This window comes from Mixophyes fleayi, chromosome 2 (genome assembly GCF_038048845.1).
Source record: "Mixophyes fleayi isolate aMixFle1 chromosome 2, aMixFle1.hap1, whole genome shotgun sequence".
Classification (NCBI taxonomy): domain Eukaryota; kingdom Metazoa; phylum Chordata; class Amphibia; order Anura; family Limnodynastidae; genus Mixophyes; species Mixophyes fleayi.
In genome coordinates, this window is record NC_134403.1 from 46,031,452 (window position 1) to 46,057,085 (window position 25,634).

General features: G+C 40.5%; 1 protein-coding gene across 1 annotated transcript in view; it reads right to left on the minus strand.

The window, feature by feature from the left end:
* ATM (ATM serine/threonine kinase) overlaps window positions 1-25,634 on the minus strand; it is a 127,507-nt gene that overhangs the window by 82,219 nt on the left and 19,654 nt on the right. The window contains exons 9-25 of the mRNA XM_075198904.1: window positions 24,620-24,792; window positions 22,927-23,298; window positions 21,553-21,750; window positions 20,331-20,426; window positions 17,016-17,241; window positions 16,232-16,357; window positions 10,817-10,942; window positions 9,461-9,550; window positions 7,875-8,043; window positions 6,579-6,775; window positions 5,823-5,905; window positions 5,591-5,746; window positions 5,435-5,510; window positions 4,247-4,377; window positions 1,649-1,748; window positions 1,283-1,459; window positions 260-429 (exon numbers count right to left, since the gene is read on the minus strand). Coding sequence (XP_075055005.1) covers window positions 260-429; window positions 1,283-1,459; window positions 1,649-1,748; window positions 4,247-4,377; window positions 5,435-5,510; window positions 5,591-5,746; window positions 5,823-5,905; window positions 6,579-6,775; window positions 7,875-8,043; window positions 9,461-9,550; window positions 10,817-10,942; window positions 16,232-16,357; window positions 17,016-17,241; window positions 20,331-20,426; window positions 21,553-21,750; window positions 22,927-23,298; window positions 24,620-24,792 — 2,666 coding nt within the window. The remainder of the gene's footprint in view (window positions 1-259; window positions 430-1,282; window positions 1,460-1,648; window positions 1,749-4,246; window positions 4,378-5,434; window positions 5,511-5,590; window positions 5,747-5,822; window positions 5,906-6,578; window positions 6,776-7,874; window positions 8,044-9,460; window positions 9,551-10,816; window positions 10,943-16,231; window positions 16,358-17,015; window positions 17,242-20,330; window positions 20,427-21,552; window positions 21,751-22,926; window positions 23,299-24,619; window positions 24,793-25,634) is intronic.

Here is a 25,634-nt window from a genome sequence, read left to right on the forward strand (position 1 = left end):
TAGAACTTTCCTTTAAGTGGCCCCATCTCAACTTTTAGGTCAAACTCTATGTGACCTTCCTCACCCCTATTCTGTCCCCCTCTTGTCCTTGTTATGTTTTGAACTATCACTTTTCTATCACTGGATCAGTATAGCATATGCAACTGTAACTTGTCACCATTGAAAATAAAAAAGCTTAAAAAATATATATTATGCCCTGGCTCACATAAAAAGATAGGATGGGATCCAACTACTAGACGATGAACATACTTTCACCTACCTGTAAAAATCTCTGAGAGTGGTGTAATTTAACAAGGTGTAAGGAAAGGTGGACAGGTTGTATCCAGACATTTTCATTCTCAGCCACTCAAAAACCAGGTAATCCAAATGAGAGGTCATGAAGTCTTTCACTGTTCTATATCCAAGAGTGGTAGACACTTTCTCCAAAACCTAAATACAAATAGAAACATTTCATTAAAACATACAACTGTCAGGGATCACCGAACTAGTTATAAAGTGTAACGGAGTTCCTCAAAAAAAATAACTACAAAACGAGAGTATCCTAAAAGTGTACCTGTTGCCTACTCGCAGTGGAGGAGCCCAAAATAATATGGATAAGAACATTCATTGAGAAGAAATGCCTTATGCCTCAGTAGTAGTGTCTCTAGTTCATATGAACTGTTTGGATGAATATTAATTCAACCTACAACATAGCTGCTTGTGTTGCATATAACCCTTTAAAAACAATAAAGGTTCAGAAAACAATGATTCTAAAAACAAAATTTGGACTTTCCTGAATTCCCAATATAAATTGTTCTGCAAACGATATAAAATATGTTTGTCAAAGTTAATTTGAAGCTTCCCACATCAATATTACCCTGTGATGTTGGGAGGCTATGCTCCTATCGAACTCTCAGTCTATAATTTTGTGCTTACCTCTATATTCCCTTCCTCATATCATGATACTGCACTTGTCAAATGCAGCCTTATTCTCCCTATCCTAAGACACAGGTCACTGTTGTCTCACAAAATTTGCACATCTCCTGAAATAATCAGTGCTGCTGTGAACATTGTGACAAACCGAATAGCTAAAGGATGTTCTTTCCCTACTCAATTCCAAACTAGGACAATCCAGACAAGCAGGAAATAAATACTGGACACAAATAAATACTCACAGTGAAATAGATCTTAAAAATAATGATAGGACCCACCGCAGTTGTATACGCTGACTTTTAAATGACAGTAACATATACATATAGAAATGTATCTTTTATAATTATAGTAGGTTATAAAAAAAACTTGCCTTTTTAATGCTTTGAGGATCAAGGCCATTTTCTTTCACAGACTGACAAATGGCAAACAGCGCCTGCTTCTCGCACACAGGGCTGGAGCGCAGTACCACAGACACAAGCATGAGCAATGTAGAGTTCCTGTTGTACTTCTCATCTGGGAGCTGCTCTGGGTCCAGGCTGCTGCAAGACTGCACATAAAAACAGAAATATGAAGGCTTCTGATACTAGTGGAAGAGAAGGAGACAAGATGTACTTAGTTGAAAAGGATGGAAGAGAACATTCATGTAAAAGGGAGGAAGAGAACACTGGTGGAAATAAAGGAGGCATGGAACGCGATGAAAAATGAAAAAAATATACTAAATGTTGAATGGTATTACCAAGTAGCTCATTCCCTCTTGCACCTTCATGTAGACATTTTCAAAAGCCTTCTGCTGCAGCGCCAGTGGCAGAGCCTGTAATTTCACATCTTGGAACAGTCTGGAAATGATACAGAATAGAGACTGTATAGAGTGTTTAGAACATATTATTTAGCGCCTTGTAAGTTTCCAACTGAAATTAAACCCAGAACCTCCGTGCTTCTAAGTCTGCTTCTTAAGCCTATAGACCATTGGAGATAGCGATGTGGATTTCAGCCTTTTGTTTTGTGTGTCTCTTTATTGCTTACTCAGTTGTTTATTCATTTCAGTTATAGTCTGTCTCACTTACAGTCCAGGCTAGTTTGTCTTGAAAGTGTGCCTGTGTTGCTTGCTCTCATTGCCTTGTATATGCATTATATTATTCTGTCCTGCTGTGTACCCCAATCCCAGTCCTGTCCCTATCACCTATCTTCTGTAGTTCTGACTTGAATTTTCCAAGTCCTATATCAGTACCCAAATACACACCCTAAGGATAAAGGCTGCTGCTAAAAGCCAAGTGCAAAATAAGGGAACTCATGTCTCCCTTCATAGTTCCTATGTTGCTGATGTGTTTGTTATGCCTATAACCAATGTCCTTTTGTCTTCTTAGAGGCAAATTCAATTAGGTTTCTGGTCCGCGGGAACGCGCCTGAACGGGCCGTGAAGTCAATCCACGGTACCGCAATAACGTGGATTTTAGTGCGCACCCCATAGGGTTGTGTAGGAAAATCTGCGTTATTGCGGTACCGTATTACCGTCAATACTGCGCAGGTTCTGCGGTAACTCGCATTACCGCGGACTGGAAACCTAATTGAATATGCCCCTTAGTGTTTACTTTACTGGTTCTTACCGCTGACCTGGATGATTACCTATCTCGATTCCGTCCCTTGTCTGTCTGACATCCCATTATGGTTTCCTAAACTTGGCTGACCTGACTCATATCCTAGTTCATAGTTCCTACATCCTCCTTCATTTTGTCTAAGTCCTTCTGAGGACAGTCATCCAACATACTCATTCTGTCTATTCACCAATTCTTTTCAAAAATGCATTGTCTGAATAAACTTGTTGAGTCTTCTCAAATACAACCCACCCTGTGAATTACCCCTGAAGCTTTTCTGAAATGGAATAGTCTGGAATAAAAGCCTTTGCGTACTTGTTTTGTGGAGACTTTATAAATTGCCTTGATTCTCACTAAACCTTGCAGACTTTTGTGTAACACTTCTATTCCCAACTTGCTTGATGGAGTTTTGGACCGGACAAAGACATTTCCTCTGGGATAATGACTGAACTCTATCCTGTATTCTCTCTTTATAACACAGACCTGAAATAGAGTGGGTCCAAACTTCTGCAAAATGTGAAATTCTGCCCCCTATAGATGTTATTGGGGACTGCTCCTGACAATATTCATGATTGTGAATGTTGATTTGATTTGCTGTCCTTAGGTCTCAATGGACAAAAACACTGTCAGTATACACATTTTGTCTGGTATGTTGCCTTCCTGGTCTTCTAAAACTGTTGACAAGATAGCAAATGTGGAAAATTTCTAACAATATCGAGGCAATCTGTTCAAGTTCCCAACAAGAAGAACTCCTTGAAATGGAAGATTAGCCAGGGTGTAACCAGAGGGCTCTCTGTGTGCTGTAGATGGCATGGCTCTTGCAGAAAGAAAAAACAATGGTATCCAAGGATAACTCACAGAGGATTCTATGCTTTTGTGCACAATTTCAACACTTTTTACTAGACTTTCTACTTTCACATTTCCCTGAATGTTTGTATTGTCCCCACAACCTTAAGGTCCTGGCTACTGATGCAACAGCACTCCAGACTGTAAAGTAATCCCAGAAGAAACATGATGCATTTTAAAAGAATTTTCTGCTTTCTTGTCCATAGAATCCCTTAAAGGACCCCAATATCTTCCAGTAGAATGGTTGCTCTAGCAGACATACTAACTATAGCTCTGTCTACTCTTGAGATGATGACGTGGTGAGCACATGTCCAAAAAAATGATTCCAGTGTGCAAAGCTTACCAACCTGACCTCAGCTTACCCCTCAAGGGCTGCGACGCTGGAAAGAAAAGCCCTGCACTAAAGAAAAAAAACAACAAAACTTCTCCCTAGCTGACCTGTCAAGCTAGAGACATAAAAAGACGAGGAGGAAAGGGAGGAACGGACTTATATAGTCTCCGAGGGGGGTGTTTTTGTTTGACCTGTCTCTAGCTAAACAAAATAGAAGCCAAACCATAGTAAAAGCTGCCATGGAGAGCAAAGAAGGTTAATATTTTTATGGCAATGTGGAAAAAAAACTGGAATAAGGTGATTCAGTTGGCTCTGAGTGCTGAACAGGAGTGCCCAAATTACAAACTGACCCTGCTGTTCAAGAATAGCTAGACATCAATAATCAACACAATGGAAACTGAAACTCCTTTATTAAGAAATGACTATCACGTGAACAATAGTGACATTTTTTAATGTTTTATTTTTTTTAAATTAAATTAATAAATGATGTGTTCCTTGGTAGTGTAAAGAAAAATGTATCTTGAGTTATGTCTATATAACCACCCCAAAAAAGGCATAAACTTACCTGCTGGCAGACTTAGCAGCAAGAAAGCGAACCTGCTGATCAGTATCTGCAAGGAATTGTGGGAATGCGTCTCTCACGGCAACATCTGTCTCTCCCACGGTGAGAATTGCCCAATTGCACTTTGGGTCAACCTGTGGTAATAAAAAAAACAATTAAACTATTACAAGTTAACAAGAAACAAAAACAAAAAAAGGTCAGGGCAAAGCTTAGTGGGTGTTCAGACTATAAATTACTAATTGGAAATAAATATTAAGGCATTTTTATTCAACATGTGTTATATTTAAAGAGCAGTTCTGTCTAAGTAAAAGGTGAAGTGCACGACTAATGAAGAAAAATGTAGAAAAATTAAATCTACAGGTTCCTAGGCCTCATATAACCTACATAAATTAGTTGTATTTCACTTCTGGTGCAGTAAGCTGCGGTCACCCCCTGCTACTATGGAGAGCGCAGACTTCCATAATAAACACACTAAAGCATCGAAAGCACCAAAAATAGAACACGCTGATTTTCAGACAAGTCCGGCACTTCAGTGAGTATGGAAGATGCATCCGGAGGAAAATATACGATTGTTTTTCTGATTACATATGGGGAAAAAAGAAAGAACTAGAGTTAATTTATGATTTTAAGATTTCTCATTCAAATGGTAAACCAACATTGATCCCCTAAGAATAAAAATCAAAATTTATTAGTAACTCTTTAAAAAGGATTCTTATGACTAAAAGAAATCAGCGAAATATTACAGAGTATTGTGTTAGTGAAAATAAAAAACATATGCTGAGTGTCAGTATTCCATTAAGTTTTCAATACTGTAATAGATACATAGGTAGATTTATTTTAATCATAAGAATTGTTTTTAAAGAATTACTAATAAAGTTTTGATTTTGTTCTTAGGGGAAAAAATCATAAAAGCTTATAGTGCACTACATAAATTAACTCTTATACTTTCTATTTATCCTCTGGTTACTAGTTTAGTAGCACCTCCACCAATATTGCAGCTATTGCTTAACAAAACGGGATCAAACTATATAAAATTGGAGAGCAAAGAGTTATAATTTCACTATACACATGATCTAGTGTGGTAGTATTTTCCTTTCTTTTGAATATGTATGGGGGAAAATCAGAGTCACAGTTGGCCATCATCAATCTTGATGATCATCTAACATATTATTATTGTAGGTTATATTGTACCTCAATGAGCGTTTTCATACAATTCACAAGCGCCACTCGTACCAATGCGGAGTATTTTCCTTCCCTTGTTAAAAGCCTGTGGAGTACACACTGTATAGATTAAATACTAATAGACCATGCCTTGGAATTATGATCCGTTCTGCGACACAGACATACCAGAAAGCTTGAATGACACTTAGGAGCTGCCCGTCAGCATCACACGTGTCTTCCGTGTCCTCCTGATTCTGCCCCAAACACAGCACAACGGGTAGAAGGCTTTTGAGAATGACAGTGCACACCTCCTGGTCTCGCCGGTAGGAGGAGCACACTTCCCTACAAGGAGCAGAGGGCAGGTAATGACGGAACTCAGGTACCAGATATCAGCAGGTTAGGCTTCGAATATACTTACGGAAGAGGTTTCAACAACGTATTAATGTCATCCATTGGCAGAGCGACATCTTTCACAGGTAGATCCTTTAGCACCTGTAAATACTACAAGGAGAGAGACAATATAATAATTATAGGTACGAGCAACAGCTAAGAAATTACACCAAAATTTAATGGGAATCTGAAGCAAATATTTCCAGGAACTTGTCACAATTTAAATTCTGCCTGATAATCTGTATTATTTTGGAAATATATTATGTGTTTGTGTACACAGCGGAATATGTGTCATGTTCCAAATTGTAGAGATATTGAGGGTTAAAATAACAGAAAGACACTGATTGAGTCACACTGGACACATTCACTTACAGGCAACCAACTAATAACCTGTATTTCAATTTAAACTTTGTTGGGAACTTTTTCACCAATTTACTGAATGATCATTTTAGATCAGCTGGTATTTTGATGCAAACTTTTATTTTAGTTTGTATTTCAATGTATTAAATTATGTTTTAGCATCTCCACCCAGAACACAATAGTCCGAATATATAACCAGCACTGAATAGGAGAAGCAATGTAAAAGGTGCAAATTTACATTAGATTCTGTGCTTTTGTCTGTACTGTTGTCCTTTTGTGAACGTGAAAATGATCATCCTCAGCTATTTATATAGCGCCACCTAAGGCCTAGCTTTGTGCGCTCCTATATTTGCATTTCACACTATCAGTACTAGTGACCATTGATATTAGTATGTGGGGCAGCAAGTCACAGTACTTATCTCACCACACGGAGATGCAGAGGTTTGTTCATGTCCAGCGAGGTGTCAATGAGATTCAGGAGTTTCCTCCTGATATCAGAAGGTCTGAAATTCACAGTATGGTTCACATCAGCCGATGCACAGAAACAAAGGAACTGCAGAGTCTGTAACAGCACAATCTCTGGTTTGGTTAGATGTTCCTCTGACAGGGGGCTCACTGCACCTACAGAGAGACACATGAAACAATGTTCCATCAACATGATTATCATTCGTATCTTCATTGCATTTTACGCTTTAAGCATCTCTGTGACATTAGACCATAGTTGTCTACCTTTGCGGAATGTCCGGAGGACTCCCGAATTCCTGGGAGTCCTCCCGGACTCCTGGGAGAGCAGGGCAACCTCCCGCCCAACCCCCTGCTGCCATCAGCCATAATGGCAATAATAGTTTAGGGGACGGGCCAATGACACATTTATCAGAGTCCCGCCCCCACACGGCCACCGGCCCCACGGACCTCCCAGAAAAGAAATTGCCAAAGTTGCCCAGCATGCATTAGACAATATAGGATTCATATAAATATGGTATATATCAGTGGTTCCCAAACTGTGTGCCTAGGCTCCCTGGGGTGCCTTGTGAGATCTCACAGGGGTGCCTCGGCCAGGGCCAGTGGTAAGCAAGGCAGGGGAACTACTTGGTAATTATTTTGGCTTAGGGGTGCCTTGAAAAAATTTTGGGGACCCTAAGGGTGCCTTGAACTGAAAAAGTTTGGAATCCACTGGTATATATATTATAGTCCAGAGTTCGTTAAAAATGTCATACTTTGTCACAAGACTAAGGGAATATTCTGGGTTACTCAAAATGATGGTCTACACTGCAACCACAATGTATTCTATTTTTGAATTTCATAGAACGGTATTCTATTTTAGTAATATTTTTAACTAGTTCATATTTTATGTACTAGTAAGGAGAACAATGCTAACACACAGCTGAGATGTCTTTTATAAGAAGACACTGTGTGGAGTTTTTATGTTCTCCCTGTGTTTGCGTGGGTTTCCACCCGGTGCTCTGGTTTCCTTCCACACTCCAAAAACATACTAGTAGGTTAATTGGCTGCTATCAAACTTGACCCTAGTCTCTATCTGTCTGTCGGAGTGTCTATATTAGGGAATTTAGACTGTAAGCTCTAATGGGGCAGGGACTGATGTGAGTGAGTTCTCTGTACAGCGGAATCAGTGGCGCTATATAAATAAATGGTGATGGTGATGATTATGATGAAATCAGTCCTTTTCTCATTGGTCTTAGAGCTCATGCATTTTACCTACCAGTGACATTCTGCAACTCCCCATAGTCTGTGCTTTCTGTAGCTTCAGTAGAAGAGTGGTCATCAAAAAGGTCCACAACCTGCTGGTCTTCTACGTCCATTCTTGTTTCTAGGTCTGTATCCATGAGATCTTCTTCTATAGTCTCCACTGTGTGCCCACTGCTTGTTATCTGCGAAAATATTGAGACGCTGAAACATTCTTCATAGAGTGCAATGCACAGATAGCACTAATGTAAGGAATTATCTGAAAATGAAAATCTGAATTAAACACTGGAGCGCCAGAATCAATATTTAAAACTATAGTAAGGTAGGAAGAAGAAGGTTCACAGCAGATTAATGTGGTTGAATCCTTTGTTTTGATAACCAAAGACAGTACACAATCCGTATCACATAACATTGCACCTATTAGGAGGTCTCTTCATCAGTTTTTATATAAAACAAGGTCTTTGTGAACACATAAGCATGCAACTCCCCAGAATAACATCTTACATCACTTGATTTAAAGTGTGAACTTTTAATTAAAAAATTTGGTCGGAGAGGTTTTCACAAAAGAGATCTATGTAAAAAGGCATCAGAAGTGTGGTGACATAATACCCAATTTGATTCCCCTTTGGGAATCAAAATGTTTCTACATGCTGCACAAAACTGGACCTCCCACAATTTCGGGATCATGGTGAAGCGATTTGCGCCACCATGCCCTGCCCTCAATGCAGTCCATGGCATCGCACGTTGGGGCCTTGATAACCTGATTTCATCATCAGGCGCCACCCATCTTTGCACAATGCCACAAATTGTGTCCTCAAGCACCCACTTCACTAAAGAATGAAGCGGGATCCAGGAAGGTGGTCTACTCTCCTGGGAGTCAGCCGGACTGCCCAAAATGTGGTAGTCTCCTGGGCAGTCTGGGAGATAATAACAATAAATAAAGTAAATCTTTGGTGAGCTATTCAGAGATTCCTCTAGGTGTGCTTTTAAGCGTGCCAGGAACATTGATGATGTACTGATAAGGTCTGCAGCTGTTTCTAGGACACCTCTTAAACATATTTTTTGGCTATCCTTACTTAAGGTTGACTCTACTGTGCGGGTGCTCCGTTTCCTCCCACACCCCAAAAACATACTGGTAGGTTAATTGGCTGCTAACAAATTGACCCTAGTCTGTGTCTCTGTGTGTGTGTGTGTGTTAGGGTATTTAGACTATAAGCCCCAAAGAGGCAGGTACTGATGTGAGTGAGTTCTCTGTACAGCGCTGCGGAATTAGTGGCGCTATATAAATAAATGATGATGATGATGATCCCCATCTTGGACATAAATTACCGGTAAAGGGATTTTTTTATTTGCGACTGCAAGTGTAATTTATATGATCAAATGTCACTGCAGTTTAATTAAAGATTTGATCACTGATTATCAATTAATTTGGAAATAAACAATTACCAGAGCTGTGCATCTCCCATTCATGCCTGGGTCCTCCCCCAAATTTTGCTATGGGGTTTGTGAGGCCAAGTTCCACACCTGAGTACTTCTCTATGGATCATTTAAACAATCAAAATAAAAATAAACTATTGGTAACACTTTTTAACATTAACTTACCAAGCTTCTACAAATGTCATACAAATCAGTTAACATCCTCTGTGTTATAAGACGCAGGAACAAATTTGTAAAAAATCGAGCTGCGCCAGTCTAGAAGGAGAGAAGTAAACAGAGCAGACAACCGTTTAGAAAACTCGGTTCTGAAAATTTGGAATCTTTGGGTGCAGTGTGCCTGTGACTTGTGACACAACTTACATCAGTCTTTTTTAGCAGAAGGGCCATTTTATTTCACAAATTTAAAAAGTAGCACTAAAAGTAAATTGCTTTGTATAAAAAACTACTTGCAATGCTTTGCACCTAAAACATACATGAACTTGCTAGAACAAAGCGATATAAAAAAAAAAAAAAACAAAGAAAAAAAACACATATACCAATCTGGGGCCTGATTCATTAAGGATCTTAACTTGAGAAACTTCTTATTTCAGTCTCCTGGACAAAACCATGTTACAATACAAGGGGTGCAAATTAGTATTCTGTTTTGCACATAAGTTAAATACTGACTGTTTTTTCATGTAGCACACAAATACTTGATAGCTTATTTGTACACTGAAATTTAAAGTTGATATTTGTGTGTTACATGAAAAAACAGTCAGTATTTAACTTATGTGCAAAACAGAAAACTAGTTTGCACCCCTTGCATTGTAATATGGTTGTGTCCAGGAGACTGAAGAAGTTTCTCAAGTTAAGATCCTTAATGAATTAGGCCCCTGGCGAATGGTGCTCTGAAAGTCAAAACTGTAAACACAGGCAAAGAAATGAAGGGTCCAATAAAATTTTAATTCAACACAAAGCTGAACTGAATAAATGCTAATGTTATTAACTGCACTGTGGTGGTGCACACAATACGGCATGTGTGCTGATGTTCCCAGTGGTCAGGGGACACTGTCCTCGCTACTGTCGCAGTGTGATGTTGATGGACAACACATTGCCAGTATGATAAAAGGGCTGCCTCGGCAGAAGGGTGGGCAGTGTCCTCGGACCGTGGCAGACAGGACTATTATTATTATTAATATTTATTTATAAGGCGCCACAAGGCATCCGCAGCGCCGTACAGAGACAAACAAAATCACAATACAATGGGAGACAGCACAGTACAGTAAACACAGCAACTCAGTACGCTCAATGCACAGCTAGAGAGGGCGGGGAAGGGGGAGGGAGGATCCGCAAACGACGGGGCCCAAGAAGGAGGGCGCGGAAGACAGGGAGACCCCCAGGGGGGAGGAGGGAGCGAGAGTGGACGTGGGGTGGAGGACCCTCGAGGAGGAGGGCTAAGTAGCTGGAGAGCAGAGTTAGAAGTGACTATCATATAAGACCCATAATCATGATACACTAGAAATTTAAAATGTGACAAATTACCTTTGTACAGTTACAAACACAGCTCAGACACTGGGATATTAATGTTCCCAGTGAGACAATTTTGGCCTCCTCATTCAGTTTTCCCTTTAATAATAAGGTGCTTTCACCAGTACATTGCATCAACATCTGTAAAAAATAAAATAAAAAAATGATTATATGGCAAACTGTTTTCTATGCAAAAGCACAAAGAACATTGTGACATGGGATATAAACAATTCTAAACAAGAGGACGATTAGATTTACATTAAATCCATTTTTTCTGATTCCATTTGGGGGACACTGCTACCTACATGAGCTCTTGCTGGAGAAAGGAGCTTAGTTTCATTCCTTGGAAATTATTTGAAACTGAAGCTCCTCCCGTTCTATATCCCTCTACCAATGGCTTCTAAGTTGTTTTTTTTCACTAACAAAGACCCATTTAATAAAACCGAAAGAACAAAACAAACAAAAACAACCATTCTCTAACGGAAATCACACTCAACTTTAATATAGAGAGTAAAGTAAGGGGTGGGGGGAGGCAGCATCCACCAAATGTAATCAGAGAAAGGGATTCAACATAAATATAAAAATACTTTTCTTTCACTTTGGGGGACACTGCTACCTTGGGGACATTCCAAAACTGCCCCTAGGAGAGGGTATGCTCAGACACATCTGTGTTCAAAACTTTTCATCCAAAGCTAGTTTCTTTGGATTCAAATACATTGAACTGGTAGAATCTTGTTACGTGTGGATGGACGATTGCTGCCCGATTTATCAGCTCGGCTGAGGCCCGATGCCACACTGGCCAGGAAGCGTTCACCGGTCTGTGATGTCCTTGGCGACTGGCTTCCCTGCAGAAATATATGACTGCGGAATTGTAGCCTTTATAGATCTGACAACACTTTTGTCGCTGACCAGACTCTCTTCTGCGCGTTACAAAGAACCAGAAGCTATCGGTCTAACGCAATGAGAAAGTTCTGGAAGGAAGGTTTGTTACTCAGGACAACCCAATCATTATGGAAAATAAGGAATGGTGACCTGCCATATAGGGCGGACAATTCCGATACTATTCTTGCTGAGGAAATGGCCAATAAGCATGTGACTTTTCAAATAAGGAGTTTGAAATCAAATTGTGATTGCTGCAATACAGAGAGGATCAAATTTAGGTCCCAAGTAACTATAATAAAAGGCAGGTGGATTTGTAGATCACCCTGCAAGAACATCTGAATTTCCAAAATAATAGCCAGTTTCATTTGAAATTAAACAGATAGGGCCATAAGGAAAGCTATTCTGTCCAGACCTTTCTGCAAGGACAAGAGGCAGTCCAAGTTAAAGGAAGAAGTGTGTACATCTTTACCTTCACACTAAGAAATTACCTCCTCCTAAAGAACATTTGCCATATAGATCATGGCTTTAACATCCAAACCATCAAAGCCAGTGAGCTAAGTGTTGGTGGTAAAAGTAGCCCTGAGTTAGAAGATGTTTTCTTAGAGGAAGTCTCCACAATAAGTCTGCAGCTATGCTGAAAATGTCAGCATACCATGATCTTCTCAGCCAATCTGGTGCTGCTAGAATTATTGGAACAGTCTCTCTCTTGGCCTTCTTTAGAAACCGAGGTAGAATAACTATTGGGAAGAGGGATAAAAAAAGCCAACAGTTCAATGGGACCATGGTGTTGTCCAACTGGATGTGAATAGGTGAGACTGAGCTCAAAACAGAGCGTTTAACACCGCTCTGAGTTTGAGTACGTTTATGGGTAGCTTTTTATCCTCCTGGGACAAAGGTCCCTGAAGCCACAGATTTAGAGTTGCCTCTCCCCACTCCAGTAGGCTGGTATTGGTGGTCATTATGGCCCAGTCCCAGATGAAGACACGGTGACCCTTGCTGAGATTTTCTTTTTCAGCCACCAAAAATGTGACCGACAGGTCTGTGGAGACTGAAGAACTGTCTCGTCTAATGAGAGTTTAATCTTTACTGCCTGGTTAGCATTTTGGCTTGGAAGGTCCTTGCCTTTGCAGCATCTTTCATCAGAATGCTGCTTACCTCCTGCAGTCTTGCCTGCCAAATACTATGTTGGACTTTGCCATTATATGTATCCAGCCTGCAGTACAGCTGTTCCACCAAAAGGGTCACTGTGGTACTTGGATTGTTCTCCTACCTGCTAAAGCTAAGCTCATTACTTTGGAATGCTTAGCACCTGTCTCTAGCCTTTAAAAGACTGTCTCTCCCAGCAGTCTTTGCCAGTTCATCTGTTGTCATAACCTCTGCTGGTTCTTATGTGTGCTATCCCTGATTGATTTCCTGGTATTGAACTCTGCTTGTCACTTCATTTTGACATCTCTTCCTGTGAACCCCTGACCTAGCATTGCTGTGACTTTGCACCTGCTTTCTCCCTGGTATCGTGGTGAACCGTCTGGCTTTGATCCCTGGCTCTCCTGTGTTACTGTGTCTGCAGTGTATTGCTCCCCTAGTAATTCAGCATCTACAGTCTGTAGCAGCTATCCAGCTATCTAGCTCCTGTCTCTGCAGTTGTTACAACTCCGTGTCTGATCCAGTCTCCTGCTGTCTGCCTACCTAGACCTCCGAGTACTCTGCCCTGCAGAACACTACGCTTTCTCTGCCTGCTGATCATCCGGTGCCTTGTTCCTCCTGAGTAACCTGAGTCCTGACACCCATTACTCATCCGGTGCCTCGGGTCTCCTGAATAACCTGGAATCCTGTTATCCATGGTTCATCCGGTGCTTTGTGCCTCTTGAGTTATCTAGGCATCCTGACAACTGTAGTCTATCCTGCTTCTCCAGCCTCCGAACCAGACCTTGTCATCCGGCTTCTCAGCACTGACTCTTTGAACTATATTATTATTCACTATTCTCTGCATCTGTGGCTTCCAGAGTTATCAATGCTATAACGGCCTGCTGCACTTGTTGCCTTACCTTTTATTTCATCCTAAACCTGTGTACCGGTGTTATTAATAATCCACTTTGTTTTACTTACGCTCTCTCAGTGGTCTTCATATTGGGAATCCTGACAGTCCTTGACTAAAAGTGTATGAACTGCACCCCTTCGAAAGAAGATATCATTTTCCCCATAAGTTTCATGCAAAAGGGAACTGATAACCATTTATGTGCAAAAAGAAATTTCACTTGCTTTTGATTGGTGAGGATCTTTTCTGGTAAAAAATAATCTTTCATTCCTTGGGGTAAATGTAGTAAATTATTGCAAATCACTAATATTCAAAGATCTTGACAGACAAATTTATAACGACAATGTGTTTAAAGGCAAAGCCACAGAATATCTCTGATTTGCAAAAATCGATCTTTAATACATTTACCCTCTGATGTCGTAGAGGAGACCCAGAAAAAACATGTGCTGGGCTGAAACTAGGTTGGACTTCTGATAGTTTTTCAATGGGTTAGAAGAAAAGAAGCAGATCCTGTCTTTAACAGAAGGTGGTCCGAGGAGGGTATAACAGATACACCTCATGATCTTAAGAGAACTGCAATGACCACCATAATTGTGAGGAATACCCTTGGGTGCTGTGGCCAGACTGAAGGTCTCTGGTGCTCTGAATTGAAAGGGGAGTTCTGCGGTCATAAACCTGAGGAGGTTTTGATGTCCCTCCTAGATTGGGATGTGCATATGTGCATCTTTTATGTACATGGAGGTAAGAAATTCATCTCACTCCATGTCACTGATGACAAACCTTAAAGAATCCATCTTGAACTAGTCCACCCACAGATGAGCGTTTAGGGATGATGAGATGAAATTAAATGCCAAAACGATTTTTGTACAAGATAGAAGTTTGAGTACAAACCCAAACCTTTTTGCTCCTTCTGCACTGGGACAACCAGTCTCAAAGAAACTAGGGAATAGATGGCCTCTGTAGAACCATGCTCTGGTTCCAGGCTGTGGGGAAAAAAATGCCTAGATGGAGGTCCCAAGAGATAGAATCTTTCTATGATGCCTCTGACCCACATATGTACAATGAGGATCTGATTCACTGGTCTGAAAGAACAAGATGCGGGCTCCCACCACAGACCTTGCTGGATGGGGAAGAAACCCATCAAGCAGTTTGCTTCTCAGCAGTCTCGGGGGGTTGGACATTTTCTTGACTAAGCCTGCATGCCCCTTTTCTGACCATCCTGCCGGACAAAGGAATGGCCCCTTGAGGAAGATCCTAACTTTTTCCCTGAGATACGAAAGTACCAAAATCTCTGGCCCTTAGGTCTGGGAGCATTCACTGGGAAGCAAGAGTTCTAACCCCCTGAGAGATAATTCTGTCCAATTCCAAACCAAAAACCAAAAAGGACACTCCCTTCAAAGGGCAAAGATTCAAGAGTCCTCTTGGATGCCACATCTGCTTCCCAGGATCTTGGTCAGAGTGTGCACCTGGGTACCACCAACTAAGACCAATAAGACCAGCATTAAGGATGGCATCACATAAATATTTTGATGCTGATTGCTGCAAGCCCCATCTCACATAGACACTGGTGGAGACTGAGGGCTGTTCTTACCACTGCCGCAGCTCCTGCTTCCTGGTCTCATGACACACAGCTCCCACCAAGTCCCTGGTCACTGATTTCCGCAAGTGACAAGGCGATGTCTCCTCAGGGAAAGGGGGGGGGGGAATGTGTCAACCAGCGGTTTTTGTAAGTCGACGATATTCGGCGACTTTGCATGGCAAATAAAAACGGCAATAGCTTTCAAGGCGAAACTGTGAAGCCATTTAACCCCGGGAGTGAAGTCTCTGACTCACACCAGTGTTTGGCAGTGTTCTTCACTATTAAATTATAACTTTTTCTTGCTGCCATAAGCAGCACATTAGAAAGCATCCTACTCCATGGGTACTTAAGTTAAAACGGAGTAACCATTGGTAGAGGGGTATAGAAGGGAAGGAGCATCAGATTCAAATCGTTGTTAAGGATTCAAACTAAATGCCTACTCCACCACGAGCCCTCGATATCCCAAGGTAGCAGTGTCTTTCAGAGTGGAGGAAAGACAAGATAACTATTTTTCTTTTTTGTCAAAAAAGCAGCCACGTGAGATAGGTCTAAGGCAATGTTCCTTGCTAAGCTGCAATTTTATTTGTCTATTGAAAAACAAAAGTATTTCTTGTGTGTGATATTACATATTACATAGCTAGGATCACTCGTGTGATTGACATTTGGCCATTGTAACTAAAATTAAATGGGATCTACTTGTGACATGAGCAATATACTAAGTATATCTAACTTCATAAATACTAGCTGTCAAAATGGTTGTGTGCTGTATTCCTTATCAATGTGCTCAAACATTACAATAATTAAAACTACAATTATCAGAACATGGAATTTGGAGGACTACATAGAATAACCTCAGGCCTATAGAAAAGCTGCCACACACATAGCTGAAGGGGAGCAGTGGAACTTTGGTTTAGTTAAGTGACGCAGCACTTACCTTTGCCTTTTGGAATAAAGCAGTTTTGCAGGCATCTTCTTCACTGATGACTTCAGCATGGCAGTAACAGGCCAATACTCCAGTCATTAGACTTGCACACCGAACAAGGCTGTCAGCAGGTGTAGTCTTCGTAAAGGAACAAAACAAAATTAAATATCAATCAGACATTAAACAAAATTTTCATTCCCTTCAAATAAGAACAATTTTAATTTAAACTTTATGCTCTATTTGCATAAAAATATAAATATGTAATTGTTAAACCACCCCTAATTAAATTTAGACAAGCTCAAGTTTAAATCATCACAGAGACTAATAATTGCAATATAATAATTATAAGTACAGTCAGGATTCATTACTAGGTGAGATTTCTATCATATAGAAGCTTTAATTAGGTGTATGTCAATAGTCCATTCCCTATCGCATGTGCTTGAGTTGTGTATGGGGTTCTACCATAAAGGTGCTTCAGCTGGATGCAGTTATCTATCATGCAGGATGAGTATAGTTACCTGTAACACAGGTAATTTAGTTGTCTTTAAGTCAGTAGTCCAAATTCCTGTCACACAGGTGGTTAAGTTGGGTATATGTCAATATTCCATTTTACTACAGCTGCTGACCTGTCCCCTCTCCCTCATTAAATGAAAAACAAAATTGATTTTGTGCAAGTTTGGCTGTTCATTGTGTGGGACAAAGCAATTACTCATGGTAACATACTGGCCAGTACCGGTGCTGCATAAAAATATCACATGTTAAAATGACTACCACCAAGGGGGTTAGTCTCCAATACCTCAGAAGAATAGTTGTTATGTAGATGCTCAAAAATAGTGATTAGGTCAGACTCCAGCTTCTCTCTGATACACTGATGCACAGTCAGACATGGAGAGCTGGCCTCTATGCAAGTCCCTGAAGCAGCCACACTGGAAAGCGCAGTAATCTCATTGAATGAGGAGAGAAGGTAGAGCTCTTCCGTATCTGAGAAACTGCTATCATCGTTCCCTTTTTTATGGTGTGAGCTGCAAACAGACAAAGAGACAATCATACTATGGAAAAAAATATCAAAATTAAAGATTCTTCATAGATCTTATTTATTATATTAATAAAATCTCTCTCTGGAAAACGGTGCTAATACAGCTTCACCTGCCATAATGAGATTTTTGTATTTACATTAAATCCTTTTCTCTGAATCCAATGGGGGATACTGGAGACTGTGGAACATAGAGAATGGTTGCTGGAACCATGGCACTTTCAAATTTAGCGCTGAAATGTAGGCTCCTCACCTTCCATACCCCATTGGCTACATAATAACTTCAGCACCAAAGTACAGAAAACAGGGTACAGAAGAAGAGGAAACAACATACTCCCCATAAAAACACAAAATGCTAACAAGGATAATAGTGAAAGAACAAGAACCAAAGCGGAACACAAAAAACACATAAAGGGTGGGGGAGGTTCGTCCAGCGACCCTATTGGACTGTGAGAAAAGGATTTAACACAAGTATAAAAATCCCATTTTCTCTATCCATGAGGCTCAATGGAGACTGCTGGGACATCCCAAAGTTGACCCTAAGGGAGGGAATGCTCCAAAGTCACTGTGTGTAGAACCATTTGTCCAAAACTGGCATCTTTGGCTGCAAAAGTATTAGCCTGTACAACCTAGTTAAGGTGTGCACTGAAGGCCAGGTGGCACAACTCCTCAGCAGAGGCTCCGTGAGGCACTGTCCAAAAGGCACCCACCAACCTGGGGGAACGTGTCCTCACATTTTGAGGAACAGGCTGTACGCTCCAATGTAAGCATAGCAAATTATCATGGTAATCCATCTGGCAATAGTCTGTATAGAGGCTGACCAGCCTCTATTATGAATATTATAAAGGACTAACAGGTCATCCGTCCTGTGCAAGTCCTTGCTCCTATCCACTTAAGTTTGGTCTTAAGCACTTCCCGGTCCGCATGAAAAATGTAGATCTACTTGACTAAGCCCCCAGTTCTGAAATCCTCTTGGCAGAAGAGATGGCCAACAGGAAGACTGTCTTCCAAGTTAGGAATTTTATGTCCACCGATCCAACTGGCTCAAAGGAAGGATTCTGTACCAAACTCAGATACAAGCAGCCCAGCCTGAAAGAAGAGGTTTGAAATCCCCATAATTCACAGCGAGAGATGTAAATATTCTAGACTCTGTGGTAATCCTGAGAAAACATAGCCTTTTGAGATTTGATCATGGTCTGAATCACCCTATTTGAAAACCCCTTGGCTTTAAGGATCATGGCTTCAACAGCCATGCCGTTAAAGCCAGCAGATGTAAACTCTGGTGAAGAAAGAGCCCTGACTAGATACGCCAGATGTCGGATTGTACCTTTATGGGCCTTCTTTGCAGAAACCGCTGACCTGCGTACAGAGTGTAGAGAACCAGCTCTGAGCTCCAACATATTTACAGGAAGTTTGGTCACCTCCCAAGTCCAAAACCCCATGAAACCAGTGCTTGTGAACCAAAGCCCGGAGACTGGAATCATTGCCACCAATATCCAGTCCCAGATAGCAAACGTGCAACCTCTGTTGAGAATGCCTATTATCAACCACCAGTGAAGCGAAGCACTCGCCTCTGGTGACAGAGAGAATGTATGTTTGGACAAAAGCTGGTGGGAGTTTCTGCGTACCAATATTAACTCAAGCTGGAACACTAATGAATAAAACTGTGCTAAATGCACCACTTCAAAAGTGGACACCATCTTTCCCAGAACCTTCTTCCTCTGGTGTAACCGACAACCACCTGCAAGATAACTTTACTAGGAAGATCCTTTTCTGTGAAGGGCTTGGAGGATTGGAATTTATGTTTTGTTAAATGCTTAAACTGTAATACGGCCTCAGGGTATCTCCCGAACTCCCCCACACACAAACAGTACAAGAACACATCACAAACCCTTCACACTAGGCACTGATCATTACTACATCATCTCTCCACACAATACAAGCTTATTCACATATCTTTACTACAATAGTTGACACACACACGATAACGTATATGTTTATAAAAAAGGCAATGAATGTAATGTATTGCATGAACATCTATACTATAACACCTATGCTAATAGAGTAAACAAAACCTGTTGAGTTTGTATATATTCTGTTTACTGTTTTATAATATATAGGAGTTACAATTAGCATGTTAATTAAGAACACAAAACATTTCAAATGCAGCTACATCTCGTGTGCATTTTTTCCTGAAAATATAAGCATACGTCGACTGTACAAATAGTGGTCCTCTGGATTAAGGGTAAAATAAGAATTACATTTTTTAGGTTAAACCAGAACTACCTTTGCGAGGAGTTGTTAATTAATTACATCTGCCAGACTATTAGGTTTCCATCCCCCCATTATCACCTTTTTAGGTTGTTATTAGTGCATTACTCCCAGCACAGCACCCTCTATAGCCAATGGTGAAGCAGTGTATCCCAAATAGGATAAATGAAAAATACAGTGATTATGAATAAAAAGTAAAAAAAAAAAAAGAATTTGTGAGGCATGGGCTTTGTGTGTGTCAACTCCAACATCAAATTTTCAAAGATGGCTCAATGCCTGTTAGTCCTTAAAAATAGAGCTTTGCATCTCTGATAAAAGATATCTGCCGACCCCTTTAATTGAATCACTAACTGTAGTGACTCCACTTTTGAGGGCTTGTTGAGGACTTGGATATCAAAAATGGGAGTCAAGAAAGAGGCAAGTAAAACCCCTGATCTGACCACTATGAGTCTCTCTAGGAAGTGGATGGATGGTCTCCCACAAGTCCAAGCTTCCCTAAGAGTTAGAGAGACACAGATTTAGTTCAAGAAAGTGAGTTCCTAAAAAACAACTAGTCACTGAAGGCTATCCTCTAAACAGTCCACTCACAAGACCCTAGGTAGATCTAGTGGGGATCTCACCCCTAAACTGTACCATGATCGTGTGCAGGGACCCCCAAAAGACTTCTAGCCAGGCAGGAGGCTTGATAAGGGAGAAACTCAATTTTCAGTGGAATTCACATCATAAAAGTCCAGAAACAAAATATGCAGCAGCACACAATCTACTAATTATATAATAAATACTATTAAATTCACCACTTTTACTCACCACTCTAAGCAACTTCCAAAATAAGTCATTGCTGCACTGGAGTCCTTCATTGTGAGGCTCACAATAGCTTTGTGGAAGCCGTGGTGGGAAAAATACCTGTGAACAAAAACATTTAGTGAGCTGGTTCTGCAATTCTACTTTTCCAAACATGTGGATCTTTAATTCTAACTCATTTTAATCAATTTATTTTTTACCACCGATAATTAGATAGCTATTTGAAAAAAACAGTCAATCAAAGTGACGCTAAAAATTCGCCCCATCTGTCCATCCGTAGGTGTAGATTTAACATTTTTGAATTTATAATGGGTCAGAAAGATTCATCTGGCTTCGGAACCAAAAATAGGTTTAAATAGAACCCTTGTCTTTTCTGGTTGTCCGCTACCATGCAAATGACTGCTGCAGAAAGAAGAGAAGCATCACAGAGCCGCATCGCCTGTCTCCTTCCTGGATCGTGGGGCAAAGATGTTGCAAAGAAGCGACGAGGGGCTGGACCCGACAGGTCTATCATGTACCCTCTCTACATGATCCCGCAAATCCAAAGATTTTGGGAGGACGCCATCCACTGTTCCCTGAACAGACTCAACCGCCCCATACCGTATGCAGTTCTTTGCCTGATCCCCTTCATCAAGTAATTGGGTTGAAACTGACTAACATGAATAGCATTTTGCACTGCTTCAGACCTAGCCCACTGAAGATGAAGATACTTCACAAAGTTGATTGATACATTGATAGTGACTGTTACTGACTAGTGATATCATTGTCCCTCAACTGTACCCTACCTCGCTCTCCACCATTCTCCTCTCCCTCAACATACAATTGTGCCTTTATGTCTCATACTGTTCATTTATTTTGTCTCCTTTCTCTGTCCCTTTGTTGCTTTTATTGCGAATTCATTTTACGTGTTCAATGTCCTAGTTATCTTTTCCTTAATAAAGTTATGTAGCGTAACAATCTACGTGTGTGTCTAATACTAATAACAAATTACATAAAATTAGCATTGTAGTTATGCCCTTTAGGTCTAATGTGCATATTTAGCACACCACCTCCAGCCCCCCCCCCTCCCCTCCTAAATAAACTACACAAAAGGTGAACCCATTATAACACTACTTGAAACACATTACATAAATATAAACATAAGATCTTAACTCATGATTGGATTGTGTCCAAACGCTTGCACTTTAACGTGCATCCTATGATGAACATATGCTGGATATGTGCTCACTTGTTTATGAGTGGAGCATGTTCATTATTGTCTTCCATTTCCTCGTCCTGATGACCAAAGAGTAACCACTTAATTATCTCTTCTTTCAGCCATCGTTTAGCCTCATTGCTGTCATGTACAAGTTGCTCCAGCCCTGAAGTGAGATGATCTGGGACAGTGCAGGAGGTGAGAGCCAGACATAAGCAGTGCACTGTGGAGCTGTAAGCAATAAATACAAGTAAACAAGGAACAGCGATGTCATATGCTCAGATCTTACCCTATAACTGTGTGGACACATGTCACCTTATACAGTCTAAAACAAGGAGACGGAAAGATTAAAATTGGAAAATATGTGCTAATTGGTAAACATCTCATGGGAAATGGTACAATGCTTTAAAGGGACTACTGTAATAAAAACATCTCTTCTACAACTCTGTCTACAGAGTAAATTTCCTTTTCAATATCATGGTCCCTATTCAGCAGCTCCACAGACTTCACAATTCTGTGTTCCACAAATGCAGCCATAATTTACAAAATTTGTCCGGACCAATTTGCTCAGATAAGGATACGCTGACTTTTTAGGAACTTTTCACAGCAGTGAAAAAGAGTCTTTTGCATGATCTTTAGTCTAGGATGAGCCTTATTCTTCACATGTGCAACCCATGTGAGCATTTACAATTGTATTGCTCGAATTCCCCTTAGAAGCAACAGGTAACTTGATTTTCCTCAAGCTTACATTTAATTTTACTGTTCCTGATGGAACAAACTGTTTATGTAAAAAAACAAACGTGGTGCACTTTTTACTTTCTTTTACTGAAAGTGATTAGGGTTTTTAGGCGTAGGTCTATTTCTTCACTTTCCAAACATTACACTATATTTGGCAGCACGGTGGCGTAGTGGTTAGCACTTCTGCCTTACAGCACTGGGGTCATGAGTTCAATTCCCGAGCATGGCCTTATTTGTGAGGAGTTTGTATGTTCTCCGGTTTCCTCCCACACTCCAAACACATACTGGTAGGTTAATTGGCTGCTAACAAATTGACCCTAGTTTGTTTGTCTGTGAGTGTGAATGAGTTCTCTGTACGGCGCTGCAGAATTAGTGGCGCTATATAAATAAATTGTGATGACGATGATATCTTAAAATACATAAAACCAAGTCTGCACTTCCAGCTGTCAGTGTAGTGCTTCCGATATACTGACAGCTATAAGTCAATGCTGACAGTACACTCAACACACTAATCGCCACCCTCTTCTTAGCATCAGAGGACTGGCTGAGTGGCAGAGGAATATATTACAGAAGCTGGCAAGGTGAGCAGGTATTTATTTAAAACTTGTGCCGCCTGTGTCAGTGGTATGGTGTCAGAATGTGAAATGGGCCAGGCATTATGCAACCTACCTGGATGGTTTGCCAGCAGACCCCGAGAAGACCTTCCAGAAATCTCTGTCTGCCACTACTAGACCCCCTTGTAAGACAACACCTAACAAGGCAAAGCTCTCAGCCTCCGTTTGTGGAGAGCTAATGCTGCGTAGAGCAACAGCCCAGATTTTTGTCCACAGCTTTTGTAGATCCGATTTTGGGGTAATAGTCACATCTGTTTTTTGCCTCTGGCAAACCGCAACCTCTTTCAAACATCGGAGCACAAAGGTTGCCCTCTCCCCTCGTCTCTGCTGGGCCAGCAGCTGGTGGAGAACGGTCAGTAATGGCGTCAGTTCCCTGCTTGGCAGGCTGGTTGGGTGCCGTGCTATCAGACAAGCTGCAATTTGTAACCTTGAAGTAAACACCGGCAAGAGCATTAGGAAATAATAACACAATGAAAAAGCTCAAAACTAAATAAGGATATAATATGAGTAGGATTTAGCATTCATAAGAACTAAAGAGAATTTAAAAAGAAGTTGTTAGTTGTGTTATAGTAAAGTGAATGCCCAAGACGTTTATAAGGTATAAGACTATAAAAAGAAAGCACTAATTGTTCTGTACCATTTAGACTGAAAATAGATTGTGTCATGTTTTTAGTTTATTTTTTATTTAGCTTTTCCCAGCAAAAGACAAGCAACATCTTGTGTATATTCATCTTGAAAAAAACAAAATGGTATAAACTAAAGTTATTAACCAAAAGAAAATGACAGATAAAAAGAATAAAATGCAAGAGGGAAGTGAAAGAAATGGGGAAGGGGGTAGGGAGATTTGTCTGAGTAGTACACAACAGCTGTGATTGTCCTCAATTGTAAAGCGCTGCTGAGCATGCTGGCGCTATATAAATAAATATTAACAATAATACCGAGTTAATAATACTAAACAATAAACTCCGTATTGTCTGTCTGTTTGTGATGGTGTGGAAGAGTTCATTTCTTCTCCTAAAGTTAATCTATGTCTTCCAATTATATATTCTCTCTTCATTTAGAGATCTGGGGGTATATTTACTAAACTGTGGGTTTGAAAAAGTGGAAATGTTGCCTATAGCAACCAATCAGATTCTAGCTATTATTTTGTAGAATGTACTAAATAAATGATAATTAGAATCTGACTGGTTGCTATAGGCAACATCTCCATTTTTTTTTCAAACCTATAGTTTAGTAAATATACCCAGTGATCATAGATTGATTTTGAAAGTTGAAAGTAATTTATTTTGAATGGCTGGAGTAGATTCCTGGACATATGGATTGTTATATAGCAGAAGGTCCACTTAAAGTGAACATTTGTTTTCCGTGATATACAAATCAGCAAAGGCTGCAAGTTTGTATTCTTAAATGCCTATTGTTAAATCATGGACTCTTTGTTCTTATTAACAGTGAAGAAGAAAGGTCCCATGATGAAATAAATAAAATAAAAGATAATTGGTAGAAAGGGAATACATGTCTTGTTCCATTATTTACACAGAGATGTAAAAATAGGTCATCATTTTATTTAAAACTAGATCAATATTTCATTAAATATATTTCTTAATGTTTGAAATCTAAAACAATAGAAAATCACAACAACCAAACCTGGCATGTTGGCTCAATGTGCAACAACGTCGCATAGCTTCATTATTTAACAACAGAGGTCTTAGTTCTTCACAAAACATTTAGTGATTGTCGTTTAGACTTACCATGGGATTACATCAAAATCATTGTGTGACCTTTGAAGTTTGTCACGGACAACTTCCCAACCCAGTTCTATCCTCCGCCGCTTGTTTGGGGCTCCGCTTCCTGAAGGCTCTCTCTGGGTCACAGCAAAAGAAGTCTGAGTGATCTCCAACATACGGGTGTCTTCAGTGAACAGCTGAGCGAAAGAAAGGTGGACAGTCAGATGTTTATTTCAAGATATTACCTGCTAGAACAACACAAATAAGTACAAATCAAACCACTTTTCTCTTTCCTGCCACTGGGGGACACTGCGACCATGGGGTATAGTAAGTGGACCTGGAACAAGAGCACTTTAAGAGAACTGTTGAATGGATAGCTCCTCCTGTGCTACGTCCCTCCCATCTGAAGCCAACCTCCGTTTCAGTTAAAGTACTTTGGCAGTCGGGCATCTCCAATTTAACAGACTCCTCCGAAGGCAAGGGGTAAAGTGATTTAACACTACCCGGGATCTGATACTTCCTGCCAGGCTTCTGCCAGGCCTCAGAAACCAACTCTCGCAGTTGAGGGGACGGAGGGAAACAAGCAGTCTGCTTCTTCTGCCATTTAAAAAAGGAGAAGCCAGAAGACTCTGTAACTTCGATTTCCGCAACCCCCATGGTTTGCTGGAACATCCATTGAGTCCACTGGGGGACACTGCGCTCCCTCCCTTTGCTCTGGCTGTTTGGTCGTTTGTGGATGTTCTAGATATTTGGTTATGCCTACTTAGGCCTTCTCTTCTGGGCTTTGTTATAACAAGTGCGAATGGCTCCAGATGAGAGGGGCATATCCACTCAACAGTTTGAGATTTAAAGTGCCCTTATTGTCACAGTGCCCCCCCCTATGGAGAAATGGATTTTACTGTGCGTAAAAAATCCTCTTACTCAAACTCCAAGTACAGGTCATCAAGTTATATATGTCAATATTTTATACTAAATGACATCAGATCAGTTGTATTAGATTTGTTCCATCTAGGTTTTCCATGATGAGGTCCAACTAGGC